This window comes from Nicotiana tabacum, chromosome 14 (genome assembly GCF_000715075.1).
Source record: "Nicotiana tabacum cultivar K326 chromosome 14, ASM71507v2, whole genome shotgun sequence".
Classification (NCBI taxonomy): Eukaryota; Viridiplantae; Streptophyta; class Magnoliopsida; order Solanales; family Solanaceae; genus Nicotiana; species Nicotiana tabacum.
Window position 1 is genome coordinate 91,426,358 of NC_134093.1, and position 22,321 is coordinate 91,448,678.

Here is a 22,321-nt window from a genome sequence, read left to right on the forward strand (position 1 = left end):
ATGTTCCTAGAAACTCTAATAGTACAAATGCAGAGAATATCCACTAGAATATTCTCCTTTAAGTCCTATCTTAACACCAGCCGTTATAACTCTGTCAAAAGTGCTCGACCTCGGTCTCGATTACGTCTCTTAGACTTCAGTCTTGCTGAATCTTCGATCACGGCCTTTGCTGATAATTAGGTTACTTCGACACGTGATGCCCCAAGAATGCTTTACTGATACCATTTCGACTAAAGATGGATTTTGGCCCATATAAGTATAATCTCACACAGTGGGTGAGGTCTAAGGAAGGTAGTGTGTATGCAGCCTTACCCCTACCTTAGAGATAGAGATGATGTTTCCAATAGACCCTCAGCTCAGAGAAGCATAAGCACCATATTAAAGAAGAGAAAAACAAGAAGTGCAACAGTGAGAAGCCATGTAAAAGTAGCACAATTAACAACTAAATAATCAGGTGACCGCAGTGAAAGAAATGACAGGTAGGAAGAGAAATCTAATGTTAACAGAATACCATAGTACGTGCTAAATACTACCAGTATGACACGGAGAACACCAAACTAACTACCCTACTGCCCTAATCTTCATCCTCCACACCTTCATATCAAGGGTCATGTCCTCGGTCAGCTGAAGCTGCGCCATGTCTTGCCTAATCACCTCACCCCAATTCTTCTTCGGCTTACCTCTACCTCTCCTTCGGCCTTCCAATATCAACCTCTCGCATCTCCTTACCGGAGCGACTATGCTCTGCCTCCTCATATGTCCAAACCATCTATGCCTCACTTCCCGCATCTTGTTCTCAATTGGGGCCACACCCACCTTGTCTCGAATAACTTCATTCCTAATCCTATCTAACTTGTGTGCCTGCACATCCTTCTCATCATCCTTATACCTTCATCTTCTGAACATGTGAGCTCTTGACTGGATAACACTCAGCCCCATACAACATAGTCGGTCTGACTACCGCTCTGTAGAACTTACCTTTAAGTTTTGCTGGCACCTTTTTATCACACAAGACACCGAAAGCAAGTCTCTATTTCATCTATCCCACCCCAAATACGATGTGTGATAGCTCTGTCGGTATTTCCATTCCACTTTATAACAGATCCAAGGTACTTAAAACTTCCTCTACTAGGGATAACTTGTGAATCCAGCCTCACCTCCTCTTCCACTTCCTAAGTCGCCCCACTAAACTTACACTCCAGATATTTTGTCTTAGTCTTACAAAATTTGAATCCTTTAGACTCCAAGGTCTGCCTCCATATCTCTAACCTCTAGTTAACATCGCCGCCTCGCGTCTCATCAATCAATAAAACATCATATTCAAATAACATGCACCGCGGCACCTCCCCTTGGATGTGGCGCATCAATACTTCCATCGCCAGGGTAAACAAAAAAGGGCTCAGAATCGACCCTTGGTGCAACCCCATCATGACCGGGAAGTGATCTGAGTCCCCTCCTATTGTCCTTATCCCGGTCTTAATTCCATCATACATGTTCTTAATCGCCCTAATGTAAGAAACAGGTACCCCTCTAGTCTCCAAACATCTCCACATGATCTCTCTTGGGACTTTATCGTAGGCCTTTTCTATGTCTATGAAAAACATATGCAAGTATCTCTTCCTCTCCCTATACTGCTCCATCAATCTCCTTACAAGGTATATGGCTTTCGTAATCGAGCGCCCCGGTATAAATCCGAACTGGTTCTCAAAAATAGACACACTCCTCCTCACCCTCAGCTCCACCACCCTCTTCTAAACTTTCATAGTATGGCTAAGCACCTTGATACCCCGATAGTTGTTGCAATTTTTTATATTACCCTTGTTCTTGTACACAAAAACCATCGTACTCCATCACCATTCATCGGGCATCTTTTTCGTCCTAAAAACAACACTAAATAATCTAGTAAGCCACTCCAAGCCCGCCCTACCCACACTCTTCCAAAACTCTACCAGGATTTCATCTAGTCCGGTAGCTTTTCCCTTCTCATCTTACGCATAGCCCCCTCGACCTCCTTAACTTTAATCTTTCTACAATATACAAATTCACAATGACTATCGGAGGCTTCCAATTCCCAGCACAATGTTCTTGTTCCCCTCCTCATTCAAGAGACCATGGAAGTAAGTTTGCCACTTCCGACGGATATGCCCCTCATCAAACAAAACTCTACCTTCTCCATCCTTGATGGACTTCACTTGGTCCAAGTCACGGGCCTTCCGTTCTTTTACCTTGGCTAGCCTGGACAACTTCTTCTCCCCACCTCTTCCCTTAAGTTTATTCATACAATGATCATAAGCTATAGTCGTAGCCGCCGTAACTGCTAACTTCGCCTCCTTCTTAGTCGTCTTATAGCATCCCTATTCATCCTCTTCTCTTCCTTGTCTATACTTTCTACTAGCTTCAGATATGCCGCTTTCTTGGTCTCTACTCTTCCTTGGACCCCTTCATTTCACCACCAGTCTCCTTTGTGGCCACCCGAGAAATCCTTCGAGACTCCTAATATATCTCTAGCAGCTAACCTAATGCAATCTGCAGTCGTGGTCCACCAAGAGCCTATAGAGGTTCGTGAGATTTTCACTTGGGATGACCTTGAAATCCGTGCAAATACCTTTATCGGACTTCCTACAAAGTTGGTAATCAATCTGGGCTCTTGGCCACCGAGTAGGGGTAGGCGTTCGGTACTTCGGTACGATATTTAAGAACTACGATTCGGTATTTCGGTATTCGATATATTAATTGTACATACCAAATATCGTACAAAAGTATTTCGGTACGTTTAAGTATTTCTTGTTTGGTTCGGTATGGTTTCGGTACGGTTCGGTAGCCAACCAAACATTCATTTCAATCATTCAAGTCAAGACCTTCATAAAGACCAAACGTAGTCCAAACTCCAAATGTAGAAATTAGAGGTTACTATAGCAGAGGTTACAACAGCTTTGCAAACAATGATTTTCTATGAGATAAAAGAAAACAAAATTCTTTATTATGCTACAAAGCACAAATAATGAAGTAAGCTCTGTATCACTCTACTCAGAAACATTTTGGTGCAACTTTCTTCGTAATAGATTGCAGATTGGTAAAACTATAATTCTTTCTCATGACTCCATGTGATACAGTGAATTACAAGTACACCTTGGATCAAGATAAAATTGAAATGACCTCTTACGTCATAGCTCTTATCAGAGTAACGAAAACTATGGGACATATAGTTTTAATAAATTCGCAATCAAAGGCAAGTTTCTGTTGGGATTTTAAGCTTGTGTAGCTTAAAGAGGATGAATGAGAAATGGAGAGAAAATGAAATATTTGAGTTTCCCTTGGCAAAGGGACATTATCCCATATCGGAGGAAGAAAAGGCTTTTGATGGATATATATATAATTGCTCTTCTTCTAGCTCTTAAAGAGTTAAGAAATAGGCAAGCCTCGCGTCATCGTCGTCGCTCGCTCGGCTTCGGCTTCGGCTTCGGCTTCGGATTTGGATTTGGATTTGGTCAAAGATCGATTGATTGATTAATCTTTTTGGACAATTTTTTTTTCAATTATTTAATTAATTAAATAATTAACGAAAAATTCAATCCGAAATAACCCATGACCCGCGACCCGGTTCGGTCAGGTCCATTTTCTTTTCCGGATTATTTTAAATACATTTTTCCCGCAATATTTCAAACAATCCTTTTCCAACAGCCATGGCTGTTTCTGAAAGGTTGCAAACCTTTTCAGAAACAATGCCAGCAACTCTATAAATAGAGTTTGAATCCCAGAATCTTTCCTTACGAAATTTTCTGAGCTTCTTCTTCTTCTTCTTCTTCTGTACAATAAATTCCAGTGTGTTTTACAGCCTTCGAGTGGCTCGCTGTTCACCGGCGTTTTGGTACCAACACTCCGGTGAGTTAAATCGTTCTATCCTGGGAGGATATATTCCAGCACCTCGGGTACTTGAGGGGAATAATTTCCTTAAGGATACACTGTGTATTCAGTGGGCTCGATTTATTCCTATACTATTTTTTGTTTTTCAGAATCTATTTCGTTAAACAAGTATTACTAACTTTCTGTTTTGTTTTTTCAGAAAGTTTTATTGTTTATTACAGCAATACAGAATTATAACATTCTTAAGTAAATTATTTTTTTTATATTCTGTATTTTGTTTGTGGAGATTAAAACCTATGTGGTTTTTTACTCCTTCTGAATTTTACTATTCTGATTTGAAGATATAAAAACTTCATCAGAGTATTGAAATTCGTAAAACGATTTGAAGAACATAAAAACTTCATCGTTTTTCTATGAAACAGTATATAAAAACTTCGGTTTTATTTATTATACGTGTTGTTTTTGTTAATAACAGTATTGTTTACTGTTCTTATTTTGCCATTAATTGAACTCTTCTGTTGTTTACAGTGAGAAATGGCAATTGATAACGGAAATTCTTCTGCGACTATTGCGGCAACGATGATAGCCTCGTCAAGCCGGACTGCTGTTCCACCGGCAGAAAAATCAGAAAATTTTTCCGGAGCCAACTTCAAAGGATGACAGCAAAGGGTCTTCTTCTGGCTTACCACACTTGGTATGCAAAAATTCACTAGTGAAAAATCTCCAGTGCCTGCTGCGGACATGCCGGACAACGAGAAATTCATGATTGTTGAGGCTTGGAAGCAGGCAGATTTTCTTTGCAAAGGCTATATCTTAAGCGCTTTAGAGGATGACTTGTACAATGTGTACAGTGCGAAGAATACTTCGAAAGAATTATGGGACGCACTTGAGAAAAAGTACAAGACTGAAGATGCATGCTTGAAGAAGTTCGTGGTTTGCCAAGTTTCTAGACTATAAAATGATAGATAGTAAAACTGTTGGAACCCAAGTTCAGGAGCTTTAACTTATTTTTTATGACTTTATTGCTGAAGGTATGGTCGTGAATGAAGCATTTCAAGTGGCTGCAATGATTGAAAAATTGCCTCCTTCGTGGAGAGATTTCAAGAACTATCTTAAGCACAAGCGCAAAGAAATAAAGTTGGAAGATTTTGTGATTCGTCTCAAGATTGAGGAAGACAACAAAACAACCGAGAAGAAGTCTCGTGAAATTCAATGATCATGGGAGCTAATATCGTTGAGGAGACTGCTCCAAAAAGTAAGAAGAGAAAGAGGTCTTCTGGACAGACTAAGGAGCAGAACAAAAAGAAATTCAAGGGCAGCTACTACAATTGTGGAAAAACCGGTCACAAAGCCCCTGATTGTCGTCTCCCGAAAAAGTATAAGAAGAAGGGACATGCCAACATAGTGGAGAAGAATGATGACATTGATGATCTGTGTGCAATGCTTTCGGAATGCAACCTAGTTGGAAATCCACTCGACATGTTTGTGTTGTCAAGGAAGCATTTGCGACTTACTCTACTGTTGGTCCCGAAGAAGAGCTTTCCATGGGAAATACTGCAACAGCCAAGATTGAAGGTTATGGGAAGATATTCCTAAAGATAACTTCCGGCAAGGTGTTAACGCTCAACAACGTTCTTCATGTTCCTACTATTAGGAAGAATTTAGTTTCTACTTCTTTGCTTGTTAAGAACGGATTCAAATGTGTATTTGTTTCTGATAAAGTTGTTGTAAGCAAGAATGAAATGTATGTTGGAAAGGGCTACCTCACAGAGGGCCTCTTCAAACTAAATGTAATGGTTGTTGACAGTATGAATAAAATTGCAGCTTCTTCTTATTTATTGGAGTCAAATGATTTATGGCATATTCGTTTAAGACATGTCAATTACGAAACCTTGCGGAAGTTAATTAATTTAGAAGTGTTGCCTAAATTCGAGTGTAATAAATCAAAATGTCAAATATGTGTTGAGTCTAATTTTGTAAAACATCCTTATAAGTCTATTGAAATGAATTCAAATCCTTTAGACTTAATTAATACTGACATTTGTGATATGAAGTCGACACCATCTCGAGGTGGAAAAAAGTATTTTATTACTTTTATTGACGACTGCACTCGATATTTTTATGTTTATTTGCTTAATAGTAAGGATGAAGCAATTGAAGCATTTAAGCAATACAAGAATGAAGTGGAGATCAATTGAATAAAAAGATCAAAATGATTAGAAGTGATAGGGGTGAAGAATATGAATTTCCATTTGCAGAAATATGTCCGGAATATGGAATTATCCATCAAACTACTGCACCTTACACACCTCAATCCAATGGAATTGCGGAAAGGAAAAATCGGACATTAAAGGAAATGATGAATTCTTTATTAATAAGTTCCGGATTACCGCAGAGTTTGTGGGGCGAAGCTATCCTTACAGCTAACCGAATACTCAACAGAGTACTCCACAGCAAAACGCAATCTATTCCATATGAAAAATGGAAAGGAAGAAAACCCAACTTGAAATATTTCAAAGTGTGGGGGTGTCTAGCAAAGGTACAAGTTCCTTTACCTAAAAGGGTTAAAATCGGACCAAAAACTGTTGATTACGTTTTCATTGGATATGCTACACACAGTAAAGCATGTCGGTTTTTGGTTCATAAATTCGATAATCCCGAAATTCACGTTAATACGGTAATGGAATCAGATAATGCTGAATTCTTTGAAAGCATTTATCCGTATAAAACTGAATGTGAGTTGTTAAGTGAAAGACCTAAACGACCTCGGGAAGAACCAAAGGAAAATATTCCAAGTATAGAAGATCCAAGGCGTAGCAAACGTCAAAGAACATCTACTTCCTTTGGACCAGATTTTGTGACATTCTTGCTTGAAAATGAGCCTCAAACTTTTAAAGTAGCTATGTCATCTTCTGATTCAGCGTTTTGGAAAGAGACAGTCAATAGTGAGATTCAATCAATTTTGGATAACCATACATGGGAATTGGTAGATCTTTCTCTGGGAAATAAGCCTTTAGGTTCGAAATGGATCTTTAAACGAAAAGTGAAAGCTGATGGCACTATTGACAAATATAAGGCAAGACTTGTTGTCAAAGGTTATAGACAAAAGGAAGACCTTAATTACTTTGACACTTACTCGCTAGTAACAAGGATAACATCTATTAGGGTGTTAGTGGCACTAGCGGCCGTGTATGGTCTTGAAATCCATCAAATGGATGTTAAAACAGCTTTCTTAAATGGAGAATTAGAGGAAGAGATTTACATGGAACAACCTGAGGGTTTTGTGATAATTGGTAAAGAAAAGAAAGTGTGCAAACTTGTTAAGTCGCTTTATGGACTTAAACAAGCACCCAAACAATGGTATGCCAAATTTGACCAAACAATGTTGGCAAGTGGGTTTAAAATCAACGAGTGCGACAAATGTGTTTATATTAAAAACATTCCAGGTCATGAAGTCATTGTTTGTTTATATGTTGATGACATGTTGATAATGAGCAAAAAATGGCAGATATAAATGCTACTAAGCGCATGTTGGCTAGCAAATTCGATATGAAAGACTTAGGAGTTGCTGATGTGATCTTAGGAATCAGAATTCACAAGACTCCACAAGGTCTAGCATTATCACAGTCTCACTACATTGAAAAGGTACTTGACAAGTTCAAGTATTTGTATTTCAAAATTGCCAAGACTCCAATTGACGTGAGTTATGCACTTCAAAAGAATGAAGGTGAAAGTGACTCACAACTGGATTATGCAAGAGTATTGGGAAGTTTGATGTATATCATGAATTGTATGCGACCAGATATAACATGTGCTATTAGTAAACTGAGTCGGTTTACAAGTAATCCCAATCACATACATTGGATGGCAATGAAACGAGTTTTGGGGTATCTCAAACATACCCAAAATTACGCTTTGCATTATAACAAATATCCCTCCGTGATCGAGGGATATAGTGATGCAAATTAGATCACTGGATCATCTGAAGTTAAATCCACGAGTGGATATGTTTTCACAATTTGGGGTGGAGCAGTGTCTTGGAAATCATCCAAACAAACGTGCATCGCCCGTTCTACAATGGAATCTGAATTCATAGCTTTAGATAAGGCCGCTGAAGAAGCTGAATGGCTCCGGAATTTCTTGGAAGATATTCCATTTTAGCCCAAACCTTTGGCACCTATTTGTATACATTGTGATAGTCAAGCAGCAATAGGCAGGGCAGGGAGCGTTATGTATAACGAAAAATCTCGTCATATACGACGGATACACAATACCATTAGACAACTACTCTCTAGTGGTGTTATCACAATTGACTACATAAAGTCAAGAGATAACGTGCCAGATCCACTTACAAAAGGCCTATCTAGAGAGGCAGTTGAAAGATCATCAAAGGGAATGAGGTTAAGTTCTAGGACAAATCATCATGACGGTAACTCTACCTAGCAGACTGGAGATCCCACGAGCTAAGTTCAAGGAAATCAAACAAAGTTATGAATGACGGTTCAACATTGTCAAATAACTCAACCCATTCTCGTGATGAAGACAATGTTCAGAAATCGAGGTAAAGCATTAAGGCTTTTTGATGAGTCAACAAAGCTTAAAGGTTTTTTAATGATTTGCTAAGTCTGGCAGGATATGACCAGATAGTGTGTCTACAGGATTACACGTTTAGAAATCACCTATGTGAGTGTGAAGTGTAAGCCGCTTCAAGGGGAATGAAAGTAAAGGCCCATTCTCTAAGCACTCATGAAACCATGCGGTGTTTATGGCTGAAATGAATACAACCGTGAGAACCATAGATGGTTAAGGATTGATTGTGTGACTTATGCTGTCTAGGTATACAAAAAATCTTGACGGTTCAAAGATATCAAATCTACCGATTGACCGAGTATATCCGATATAAGTTCACTACGGAAAGTTCAAAGGGAAACCTTTATCCAGATGCAATTAATTCTTGCATGTAAAACACACACGCGTCCGTGCATTCCTTTATTTTATAGCCATTCCCCATTCATGTGGGGGATTGTTGGGATTTTAAGCTTGTGTAGCTTAAAGAGAGTGAATGAGAAATGGAGAGAAAATAAAATATTTGAGTTTCCCTTGGCAAAGGGACATTGTCCCATATCGGAGGAAGAAAAAGCTTTTGATGGGTATATATATAATTGCTCTTCTTCTACCTCTTAAAGAGTTAATAAAAAGGCAAGCCTCGCACCGTCGTCGTCGTCGCTTGCTCGGCTTCGGCTTCGGATTCGGCTTCGGATTCGGATTTGGATTTTGATTTGGTCAAAGATCGATTGATTGATTAATCTTTTTGGACAAAATTTCTTTTAATTATTTAATTAATTAATTAAATAATTAACAAAAAATTTAATCCGGAATAACCCATGACCCGTTTTCTTTTTTGGATTATTTTAAATATATTTTTCCCGCAATATTTCAAACAACCCTTTTCCAACGGCCATGGCTATTTCTGAAAGGTTGCAAACCTTTTCAGAAACAATGCCAGGAACTCTATAAATAGAGTTTGAATCCCAGAATCTTTCCTTACGAAATTTTCTGAGCTTCTTCTTCTTCTTCTTCTGCACAATAAATTTCAGTGTGTTTTACAGCCTTCGATGAAAAACCTTCGAGTAGCTCGCTGTTCACCGGCGTTTTGGTACCAACACTCTGGTGAGTTAAATCGTTCTATACTGGAAGGATATATTCCAGCACCTCGGGTACTTGAGGGAAATAATTTCTTTTAGGACACACTGTGTATTCAGTGGGCTCGATTTATTCCTATACTGCTTTTTGTTTTTCAGAATCTATTTCGTTAAACAAGTATTACTAACTTTCTATTTTATTTTTTCAGAAAGTTTAATTGTTTATTACAACAATACAGAATTATAATAATTTCGATTGTAAATGCTGTCCAAATATCAAGTTCAGCTACTTTTGAGTGTTGCAATATAGGTTTCAATTGTCAATGATGTCCATCTATCAAGTTCAACTACCCTCTAAGAGTTGCAATATGAACTTGCACCTCTAGCAGTGAAATAAACCAGAAAAAATATCTTTAAATTATCACACATTAGCTAAAAAATGTCAGAATGAAAAAGTGTTGAGTTACAAACTAAAGAATTCTAAAGATTGGACTTAAGTAATTGGATTGGGCTTACTGGCTTTAGGAGTTGGACAATTGACTTGGGTTAGGAAATGGGAACTTGGGCTGGACTTCTGAAATATTTTGGTACTTCGGTATTTTGGTATACCGAAGTATCAAAAGTTTAATATCGAACTTTTAAAATATTTATACCGAATTAGTACCAAAGAACAGAAGAATCGATACCGAATTAATTCGGTTCGGTCCGATTTTTAGGTATTTTGGTTTTTATGCCCACCCCTACCACCGAACTTCGGAAGGTGACCAAGTGTTCCACCTTCTTCGAGAAACTCGAGTTAGCTATCACCAAATCAAATACTCTAGCAAAATCCAATAAAAGAAGTCCCTCCGCCGTTTCTATCTCCAAAACTGAAGCCAACATGCACATCATCACAACCCCCAGACGTCGCACCAATGTGGTCGTTGAAATCTCCTCCTATGAAAAGCTTCTCGGTATGTGGTATACCACACACCATCTCATCTAAATCCTCCCAGAAATGCCTTTTGACTTCCTCATCCAAGCCTGCTTCTCGGTGTACGGTATACCACGCACCATCTCTTCCAAACATAAAATATTTTTGGAAAATATATAATTTAGGCAAACACTTTATGAGACGAGGGCAAGTGAGAATAGTAGGTTGGGATCTAAGGGCCAGAGTGGCAGCGGCGATATTAGGGAGGGGTGACAGGGGCAGGGGAAGGGGGGTGACGGGGAGGTAAGTGGAGGGTGGGGGTGGGGGTGGGGGTGGGGTTAGGGGTGGAGGGTGGCGGTGGAGAATAAGGCGGGCAAGGTTGAAAAAGAGTGTTGGAAAATATTTTTCCTCATTTTGATATGGAAGTCATTAATTGGAGGAAAATGAGTTCATGAGAAAAATATTTAAGCCAACCAAACATGGGGAAATTAAAAAATATTTTTCAGAAAATATTTTTCTTCATACCAAACATACCCTAAACACCACTAAGTAATAGTCTGGAACAAGTACAATAAATTCAACTAAATCCATTACTTTCGGCTCAATCCACAAGTATATATGGAAAAAAAATTATTTCTATTATATAGAAAAGCCATCATGGTCGACCAAGGGCAAACCCGTTATTTTAGATATTTTATATTTTCTTTTTCACAGCCCACAACGCACAAAAACCTTAGTCTAGAAATATCGACTCTTCCATCGCTTTTACTCCTATTCTCCTTCTTCTTCCGTAAAAAAAAAAAATATTCTCCATCTTCACACTTTTACAGAGAATACTCTTTCAGATGTGTGGAAAATAGATAGTATATTTAGTTAGATTTTTTCAGATTATATACGCTAAAATCCTCTCCTCTATCTGGAATTAGCTAATTTTGAGTTTTCCTCTAATACCTCTTTGTTTTAAACTTTTTTCCTTTCTGCTATATGTAATTGCAGGGGAAGATCACCATTCACCAGAGTAGAGAAAGTATGTCAAATACACATTAGTATTTCATATAATCATACTAGCAAAATCTATCGTTTCAGGTAGTTTCTTGAAACAAGGCTTTCAGGTTTAGGATTTTGTGTTATTCGCGGTATAATCAAAATTAAGGAGAGTGTTTGCTCTCTTTTGAAGTCTATTTACTGGCATTAACACTTACTGGACAAGATCTGATTTGTTTGGATGCTTCATCTATTTGTTAAGCTTGAATTTGTTATTTTTCTCCTTTAATCCTTAGTTTGAAAAATTATCTAAGCCTATATTTATGTTTTTCGTTCATGAATAAAAATTTTCGCTAATTGAAACGGAGTTTTGTTAACCCAGATGTTACAATAGTAGTATATTAGTACTGGAATGCAAATGGCAACAATTTGATGCTCCATAAAATTACTACGTTATTTCTTTCACCACAACTTGGATATGAATGATTTTTCTTTTATTCAAAGAGGATAGGTTATCCTACAATTAATAGCAATAACTTGTTTATTGCCTTTCATTGAAGAGAATTTGAATAGAAAATGAAATTATTGTAAGATAAATTTGACTGAAAATGCTTACATGTTCAAGTAACAATGACGTTCCATTTCTGTTATGTTTTGAAAGGCCTTTTATAGCTTCCGGTTAAGAGTTGGTTAAGCCTTTTTTCCCTTTCTTTCGACTATACTCTCTGATAAATTTGAGATCTTACATATGACTTCTTATAGTTTGGCCTATCTTTAAACATAACTTACTAAATTTGTGATTTCGTGATTAACTGGAAATGAATCCCCCTTTTTTTAGGCTGTTACCGTTCCATGTTAGAAAATCTATTATTGAGTAATTGAATGTATGTTATATTTGATTTCTCATAACTCTATTGGACAAATTCCTTTAGAAAATATTTTCTTAGTAGAAACTTCTCAGTTAATTCCATATTAAATGTGGGTATACTCCAACCTCTATCCTGAAGGTTCTCTTCTCAAGTTCTTCAAGGAATAACTATTAGCTTCTAGCTGCAATGTTTTTGTCTCTGTAGTGTCAGATGCATTATGTTATATTGTCAAAAGTAGGTCATATGTTCATCTTATTGTATTTTGAGATTTCCCTCAATCTTATTTAATGTCGTAGAAGAGTGATACCTGAAAAAAGTTAAACTTTTTCGATGGAGTATTTCAACAGTAAATTACTCCTAAAAGATCATTTTATTATGTTGGTAGTCATTTTTATGTGTATTTTTAAAGATTATCCTATCTAATAAGGTATTTATATTTAGCTTTTTAATTCCTTTTCAACTATTTTGTGTTTTTTTTAAATTTTATTTTACTATGACTTTTCGTATTCTGATATCTAGAGTCTCACTTGTTGATGAAAAAAGAAAAATACACGTAGAGCTGAAAGTTCTGTGCTTATAAAATAAAATAAGAGCTTGCTTGGACTTGGTGGCTCTTATGTTCAACTGAAAATTTATGGTGACTTTTTCTTTAATTTTTAGAAGTTTATTCTGTTGTATTGGATTTTTACTAGGTTGAAACTTTAGAAGTTCCATTAAGTTGGCGGGAAAAAGAGCCGATTAAGAAAAAGATTGAAGTGAAAAAGTTTGTAATTCTGAATCATGTATGTTTAATTATATGTTGAGGTGTTATCACAAAAGTGTCATACTGTCATGAATAAAAGTTGAAACAAGAACCTTAACAAATTCTAGAATATTAGGTATGTGGAGGGGGACTAGGAAAAGTTGATAGGTTTATGAAACTCAAGATGAGGTAATAGTTTATGCAACTTCTTGCTGAACTACCGTGCTCCTCCTTTTACTATGCATGTCTAAGACCTCTAAGGAATTAAAGGTTGTTATACAACAGGCTTCAAGAATTAAAATAAAATAGATTCTCCAAATTCATGCGCTTCATTCGAGAAAAGGGACTAAATACTTTGAATTTATTGTTGGAGCTACTCAAAAATTTTACAAGCTCAAAATGTAAATCATTATCATCATCAAGTTTTAAATTAGGTATCAATTATTGTAATTATAACTAATGTGAATATATCAAAAAGGTAAGTACTTTAATTGATGTTGTTACAAGTAAAATCCCCTATCTGAAATATAGAAAATGAAATATCATTGTTTTTATCTTGATTTAAATTAATGTTGACTATTATTCTTTTTCTACTTTCGATGTTAATATTAGCTAAATTCTACTAGATTTGGTCTGTAGGCCATAAGAGGGGCCTCGTGAATTTACATCAATGCTTCATTTGTATTTTCCGATTGGTTTGCTTGTGTTGTTGCCCCTTTTTTTAAATCTTTCATGAGTCGAGGGTTTACTAGAAGAAACCTTTCTGCCTTCTTAAAGGTAGGGGTAAGGTCAGTGTACACACTACCCTCTCTAGGCCTCACTTGTGAGATTACACTTAATTTGTTGTAGTTCTTTCGTTTGTGTACTTAGTGGAGAAGCTCAATTATCAAGCATCATAAGTAGGATGTTTCTTTGTATGATGAAAGTTTTAACGCATTATTGTAATGATCTATTGGCTAATAATTTAAAACTTCCATGTTCGCAGAATGGAGCGCATATATCTTTGTTGGATGCTCGAGATGAGTTAGCTCCATGCAAAATCGAATTGAAGGGAAAATTAGACTATCTTGATACTATATTGGTCTCAAAACCTGTCATACCCGATCAATGATGGTTGTAGGGATGACCTTTGCCCGCTAGAGCCTAGAAAGTGAAAAGGCATCTGAAAGTAGTTTTATTTTCTAAAGATCATTGTTTATGCGAACTGATAACTTGGATACGATATTATTTATTGTGCTAACTCCAATGCTCAGATTATAGGCACCAAATCTACTAAACTTCATCTTGTAAAATAAAAGTGTACTATCTCTATCCAAGAGTCTTTAAACTTAACTACAAACTTGAAAATGTTCTACTCTGATAAAATAATAAAATAAAAAAGGAGAGCGCTAAGCTCTGGTAGGTCTATTTGAGTTAGCTTAGTTTGCAGTAATTTAAATTTATTTGTAAGGTGCTACTTCATAAGCACAACGTTGGGCCCGTGCTCAGCACGGGCTTGGCATCATCTAGTGTAAATAAATATATGTTAATATATGTATATTTAGTATTCTCATAGATGTGAATATTGTGCCCCTTTCCAATGATGCCTCAATTTTTGTCTCTTCTATGCAATTTCACATCAAAATAAATTAATCACAAATAGTAATTCCATATTCTACAATATTGGGCTCGTGCTATGCACGGGCAGAAGCCATCTAGTATATATAGATATATACTAGGCTCATTCTCAACACCAATACCAAACGGAAAATATCATCCCTCAGATTTTCGCTGGATTACGAAGAGATTTCATTTTCACCAGGGTTGTCATTTCAATAACATTGACTCATTTCTACCGTGCTCTGTCATCTCCAACACGCTTAAGGCCTATGACCAACTTGCAAAAGTCGCTAAACTAGTTACTAAAAATCTCAATCATATTTATGCCAACAAATTAGGGAAGACACATAATATAACATCACCAACCAATTGGATTAGACAGATAATGCAATCTCTCTCTGTTAGTACTCATACCACCTTGGGTTGGATCTGTTCAAAGTCAAAAACCTCAAACATGAGGCGTCTTACATCCGGCTTCCCATATATAGCATAAGAGAGTCCATGAATAGCTTGTTGAACAGAAGTTGTAGCTGGATTTCTGAGCCTACGGTTATGTTCGAATGCATCCTGAACCTCTTCGCTATAAATGATCAAGCGATGGAGATTCTTTTCTCGCAAATATCTCCCGCAGAATTTGTTCATCAAGATACGTCGGTGTTTCTCTTGCAACCATCTCCCAGGAGCGTCGAGATGCTTCATAAGTAACCTTTCCGCCATTACCAAATCCTGTATCACGAGAAGGAAACCATCAACTATTGCTACCACTGAACTTGAAAGAAAACTGTTATGCTTGTGCAGACAGGGTAGGCACTGAGTGTCCATTAGCAATCGTTCTTTAACTAGAGAAAACCGGAACTTTTTCCTGTCAAATGGACAGAAAAGTGGTTTCTTTTTCCTGTATTGAGATCGTGATCCAAATACAAACCAGAAAATGGAATAAAAGAAAGCAATGCAACCAAAGAAATCTGACTGAAATATTACAACTACCTAAAAGGGCAAAACCATTGTCACTGATCTTCAATTTTTAGAAGTTAAGCTCTTTCTACCTTTACGAATTTTACACTCTAACCAATGCTTGATTAACAATGGACGAACTGCTTTTACGAAAAAGTAAACAACTACCTACTTCAGCAATTCTAAGAAAGGATAAAATACTACTTTCCATAATTTTAGGCAGAGTGGATAGTCAGTGGTCGTCAAACTAAGATGTAACTAACCAAAAACCCATTATATTAGACACGAAGAAATGGACAATTATGGAATCCTCAAATATAGCACTTTTGCAGCTAAACTGGTGAACCACCTTGGGACGCGGAGACCCACGCAAGTGCCTAATTGATAATTGAGACATCATGGTTGGACAATCACTGAACCATTGTATCTGACATGGATCTTTGTCCACAAGAACAAGAAAATCCAGGAAATCCATACGATAGGATCAACATTGTCAGATCCTATGCAAAAAAGATATTCTCTCTTCTTTTAATAGCTGAAAGTAGCTTCTTGAAGAAACTACCGACGAAGGGTACAGACTGTATACCTTCATGTATATATAAATCCAAAACTTCAAATGGACCATATAAACCAACTAAATCTCAATACCATCCCTTTTATGCAGCAATGTAATCCCGTACAACAATTCTTCCTTTTTACAGACATTGCCACACTCTATAGGTCTCTAAGACGAGGATTTGGTTATTAACCCTAAGAGGTGCCCATAGACAGGTGAGCTCATCTTCTACAGGAGATAGAAAAAACTGCTTTATGGAGAGGTCAAGGAGTGCATTACCATCTTCCAATGAAGTTCTAAAAACCCCTTTCAATACTTCTCACAAGATCTTCTGGTTAAGTTCTATTCCAAAGTTAGAATGTAACAAAACTCCGATTGTATTATTAGTTATTACAGCCCATTTATGGATTATGTAAAACAATGGTTTGCCACCTGAACTTAGGCTCATAGATCAGAAATCCATTAATATTTAATCAAATAATAATTACAGAGAACAGTATACCACATTAATTAGTTAAACATTGTCTTTACCTGCCACTTTCTCTTGTTTTTCTTTTGAGGTATTTCCCAAAACTTGCTACAAAAGAAAGACAAACTGCTTTCCTTTGATGAATTTGTTAATGACAATAATAGATATATTTAGAAAGTATAAATATACTATCTATGGGCTTTTGGTTAAATGAATATAAAGTACATCGTTTAGAGTACAATCTTAATCTATTATTAACATTCTTGCTTCATATTTATGATACTGAAAGAATGGACAATTGGAGTTGAAGTTATTGATTGGTACTTTTCAAAAAAAAAAATCATCCAAGAATTAGTGAAGCAAGTTTTGTTTTTCTTTTTTTATTTAATGATGAGCTGAGATGATGACATACAAAGCAGAATACAGAGACACTCTCTCAGGCTGACTTAAGCATTCTGAACTAGTTTATGCGCCATAGACGAGCACAACAACAACTATGCCTCAATCACAAGCAAGTTGGGGTCAGTTATATGAATCCTCACTAACCATGCCGCTCCATTTAAGCTCATCTCAGATGCACATACCACAAAAATGTATCATACTCAGCAGAATTTTATACATGCACAGGCGAATAGGAGTTCCTGAATCACCGCTAGCTTATTTTAGTCAATCGTTTGCTGCATATTAGCTTGCTAACTTTGTCCTCTTTATTATCAGAAAACTAATTTGAAAAATAGTACCTGAATTTTTTGGCCAAGGTATTCTAGCCGCTCATAGCAAAACCTCGGATGCTCAAACTTGTATTTTGATGGGTGCAAGAAAGAGAGCTGCAGTTTATATAGCAGAAAAATTCACAGAATAGGTCAGTTAAGAGATTGGAAACTAGAATATTAATGCTAGATTTATGGAAAGAGACATGACACTGATATATAAACAAAGACCATAGACAATGAGACTTAAATCAAAATGGAGTAAAAGAATGTAAGGTCTTTCAAGCAGGAGGGGAACAATAATTTAAACATGGACACAATTATGGATCTGGAAATACAGAAGAAAAGTTCCGGGTAAAGTAAACAAAAAGATTGGAATTGATAATTGACCTCCAGCAGATAGTTAAAGTTGCATGGCCATAATAATAACAGAAGGCTAAATAGGAATCGACACCGTAAAGGCATATGCAGTTTGTACTCTACTATAACTCCTTGTTAAACGTCTGCTAACTTTAGAAATTCAAACTATACAAGCTTTACTAATCCATAGTTCCAATAAGAACGAGACAAGTAGTGATGTGTACATGTTCCGCATAATAGAGTAAATACCTGTAAACCAAGTCCAAGTTCAATATTTCTGGCTTCAGTAATATCAGGGATCCTATCATTCATTGCCAATGGGTATCCCAATGTCTGCATAACTTGAGGTCTGCTGGTATAATCCCATACATTACCACGGAACCTATGCATACCTGGTGGAACACATGCCCTGAAAACCCTTGGGTGTGCAAAAAGAGCATCCTCCGGAAGCTGTCAATCATAAATGCAAAAATGAATAAGCAATTTGAATTGAGATGGTCATTTTCTTTCTTCAAGTTGCAATTGTTTGCACTGATGTATTTGAGGAAGCAATTTATATCAAGGTGAATAATATGCATTAACGTGGTTAGAAGTCTTTAAGGTGAATAATAAGCAATTTGAATTGAGATGGTCATTTTCTTTCTTCAAGTTGCAATTGTTTGGACTGATGTATTTGAGGAAGCAATTTATATCAAGGTGAATAATATGCATTAACGTGGTTAGAAGTCTTTAACGAGCCAGAGAAGGAGACACTACTTAAACTACTAAAGATCTAAAGGATGGGGGTAAAATCCATCCACTTTAGTACCTTAATCCAAATGGTAGCAAGAATAATTTCAAGACAACAAAGAGAAAGTCTATCTGGTAACATTAAACTAATTCTCACCCTGAAACTTCAAAGGGAATAACAGCATTTGTATAACGAGATATGTATCACGTTATACTCCGTATGTACCCCGTACACTAGCCTCTGGCATGTGATCCTCAACTTTTACGATGCGATTGATACTAGAGAAGTGACAGTTCATCCTTTTCTTTCTCCTGTTTTTTCCCCTGCTTTTTCTCAAGAGGAGGCTAACATTGTTGCTTGTTTCAGTCAGTATCTTTAAGTTATTAGAAATTTATCCAAAAAGAACACTCTTTAGTCACTTGAGAAAGTTAGAGAAAAATTAGGGTATGAATCCATGATAATTATAAGCACCAGGACTTGTTCTGCATCAAATATAAGAAATTTGCTATAACAACAGCCAACATAGTGGGCAAGAAGCATTATAGGAAATGCTAGTCCATTCATTGGATTTCAGGGTTCCACTTTTAATCAACGGTAGCAAAAGCATTCTTAATAGTACAAGTAGAGTAATATAAAAGAGAGATACTGGAAAATAGGAACTGAGGAGAAAGACGCTTAACAGAAATGTGACCCTGAAAGATCGAGTGAATAACATAGAAAGCTATATAAGATATATGTTCAGATCTTGCCTTATAAGAAGCAACATCCTGCCAACTAAGCTTTCTCCCTTCAAATTCTACAGAGACATAGTCTACATCTTCCAACTGTCTCCTCAATTTAGGCTGGCAATCTTCAGCCTCAGGATCCATTCCACACACTTCAAATAGGACACGATAAACTTCAGGCATCCCAAAACACAAGTATATTGCTCCAAACAAAGCCCAGAACACAGATCTGCCAATATAATCATTGAATCCAAGCAAGTATGAGAAAGTTATAGTAGCTAGGCAGCTATATAGCATCACAAGAACACAAAGCTTATATGGTTACAAAATTCAGGAGACAGAAGAGCGTCAGAGAAACAGGTGCTACCAAAGGAGACCTGTACAGGGAATATTAAAGTTTCTTTTTCTTTCCGAAAAGGGTATATGATATATTATAGTTCAAAGTACATAGTCTGGAAATCCCAAACACTCTTATTAGAAGAGGAATTATCGCCCTTTCCTTTCAATGTACCTCCTTGAAATATTCGGAAAACAGTTAATGACAAACATGTCCACCCATGGTCAGTAAAAAGGCGAGGGGCAGCTGCAGGAAATACATGAACCAAAATGTCCTCTTAACACATATATAGCTTTATGCATCCTAACCTCTTAATAGGGACATAAGAAGCACCGAATGTAGACATTTCTACTGTAATCACTATCCAAACTAATTCAATCTACTTAACATTTTCAGTATAAGCTTTGTCGACTCCTAAGTATGTCATCTTGATCAAAGTTCTTCTCTTCCTAACAATACCACCTTCTTTTGTGTTTCCAAAATTATTCTGATACTTCCACTCCACATACTATTATCATGAAACAGTTCAGGCATTGCCACATCCTAACTTAGGTCTACCGGATCATGCAATAAAGCTCATACTTTAAAAAAAAAAAAAGGTGGATTAAAAGCTCATATTTTGGGAAGAAAAACTCATCGACCACACTGTTTAATGGTCGATCATGACGATCATTCCAGAACTAAGGAAGCCAAAAAACTCTAATATAGCAAGAGCGGCAAGGAAAGGAGTTCTGTTGACTGCTGAGAGGTGGGGGATGTAGGGCATGCACACAGGGATTACTAATAAATTATTCAAGAGCATGAAATGATGAACTAAAACTAAACGAGTACAATTATCAAGGTTCCACCAAAAAATCTGCAACTACATGAAAATTGAAATGATGAAATAAAACTAAACGAATCCGATTATATTTTATAGAGTTCATTAACATAGCTTTTTTCTGGCCTATGTATCCAACTGAAATAGAACAGCAACTACCAAATGCAAATCAAAGAACCAAGATAGTATAACTTACTTGACAGGCGGTTCCCTATCGAGCCTCTTTAACTTATCCATATCATCATATGGAAAAATCAAATTCTGCAAGCTAGCATTTTTAATCCACTTAGGCAGATACCTTTTCCCAATCAAAGCATACACCCTTTCCCTCATTGGACCGGGCGACTCCCTAGGATACCTTTGCAAGAAAAACTCACACAAACACAATTCAAGAACATACTGTCCTAAAAAACCCAATCTTGAATGCCCCGACCTCACGTGCCTCGCATTAGTCCTCTCACACTTAGGATGCTGAAACGCTAAATACAACAATGTATCAAATTGTTTCGCCGGATTTTCATCCCCAAAACTTTCAGATGGCTCTAAAGGGTACCCTAAAGCTTGTTTAACCTCAAGCAAATACTCATCAATCCAAGATTTATCAGCATTATTGAGTCTTGAACAAGGTAAACAAGAACTCAATAAAGGGAATGATTTTAAAGACAATTGTGGACTATTAAGGAATCTTTCAGCTAACTTAGCATCATCTAAAGGGGGTTTTAGGATAAATCTTTTTGGGGGTACTTTTCTTTTAGGGGATACTACTTTTTTACGCTCTGCTAATTCTTTGAGGAGTCTTTGTGGACTATTTTGAGGGAGCTCTTTTGGGTCTACTGCAACTGCTAGAACATGAATTTTTGGTGCAAGTTTGAAACTTTTTACATGGGTTTGGAGAGAAAAGTGTGAAAATGAGGATGAAAAGGAGAGATCAAATGAGTTGGGTTTGAAAGTTGAACACAACTCCATGGCCATATTTTAAGAGTATAAAAGCAACTGGGGTTAATAAAACTTCTGAAGTTTTCAGTTCATTATTTGAAAGAGGTTTTTGCAGGGTTTTTGCTAGAAGATAGAAACAGGGAGGGGATAAGGTGTTGAATTATTTTTTTGCTTTGGCAATATTCCGACGATAGGATGAAGGGAACTCGTCAAGTGGATATTTCTGTAAGCAGGCTTTGGTTTGGGCTGGTTTTCGATTTTGGAGTTCATTTATTGGGCCGAATCTGTATTAGTTCAAACATAGCCAGATTTACAAGTGGTAATTGAAAAATAGCCACGGTTTCCAAAATAATCAAAATTTAATCATTTTTCATGTAAAGATAAATTTGAACGAAAACACTGTTCAAAATCTGGAAAATATTCTAGCATAATATACTGGAGTTCGAATTTTTTTACATGTGAACTTTCAGCATAATATACTGGTCCAACATAATATGCTGGAAGTTCATACACATGTGTTCCAATCTCCAGTATATTATGCTGAAGTTCCAGCATAATATCCTGGAAGTTCATACACAGGTGCACCAATATCCAGTATGTTATGTTGGAACTTTCTGTGTTGTAGCAAAATAATGGCTATTTTTCAATGACTTTGCAAACGCTGACTATTTTTCAATTACCAGTCTGAAAACTGGCTAGCCCGTGCTATTTTGACCTTCATTTGATGTGCGTATTAAGAGGAAATAGTACCAGGTAGCCACTTTTAGGATTGCTATTTAAATTTATTCAGAGTTAGGGGTGGGCATAATACCTACCGAACCGAAAAAATCGGCCGAATCAAAAATTTCGGTTTATTCGGTTTCGGTTTTTTATTTTATTCGGTCGGTTTGCGGTTTATAGTTTTAAAAAGTTTGGTGTTCAGTCGACGATTGGTTTTAACGGTTCGGTTTTTGATTAAACTGAAAAACCGAAGTTTTTTACCCGCTTTTGGACTCTTAGTCCCTTGCCCTGTTACTCTGGCTTTTTTACACGCTTGATCCTTTTTAACTATTATTTAAAAAAATAGCATCATTTATTGTTTATTCCATAAAAAGCACTTTTTTTTTCATTA

General features: G+C 36.7%; 1 protein-coding gene across 1 annotated transcript; it reads right to left on the reverse strand.

Annotated features, from left to right (window-relative positions):
• Nucleotides 1–14,759: 14,759 nt before the first annotated feature.
• Nucleotides 14,760–21,403, reverse strand: LOC107830377 (ribonuclease III domain-containing protein RNC1, chloroplastic). Its single transcript, XM_016657912.2, has 5 exons — nucleotides 20,471–21,403; nucleotides 19,142–19,346; nucleotides 17,912–18,112; nucleotides 17,333–17,419; nucleotides 14,760–15,339 (listed from the first exon to the last, which is right to left on the reverse strand). The coding sequence occupies exons 1-5, from the start codon at nucleotides 21,244–21,246 to the stop codon at nucleotides 15,022–15,024; spliced, it is 1,587 nt and encodes a 528-aa protein (XP_016513398.1). The 5' UTR covers nucleotides 21,247–21,403; the 3' UTR covers nucleotides 14,760–15,021.
• Nucleotides 21,404–22,321: the final 918 nt, after the last annotated feature.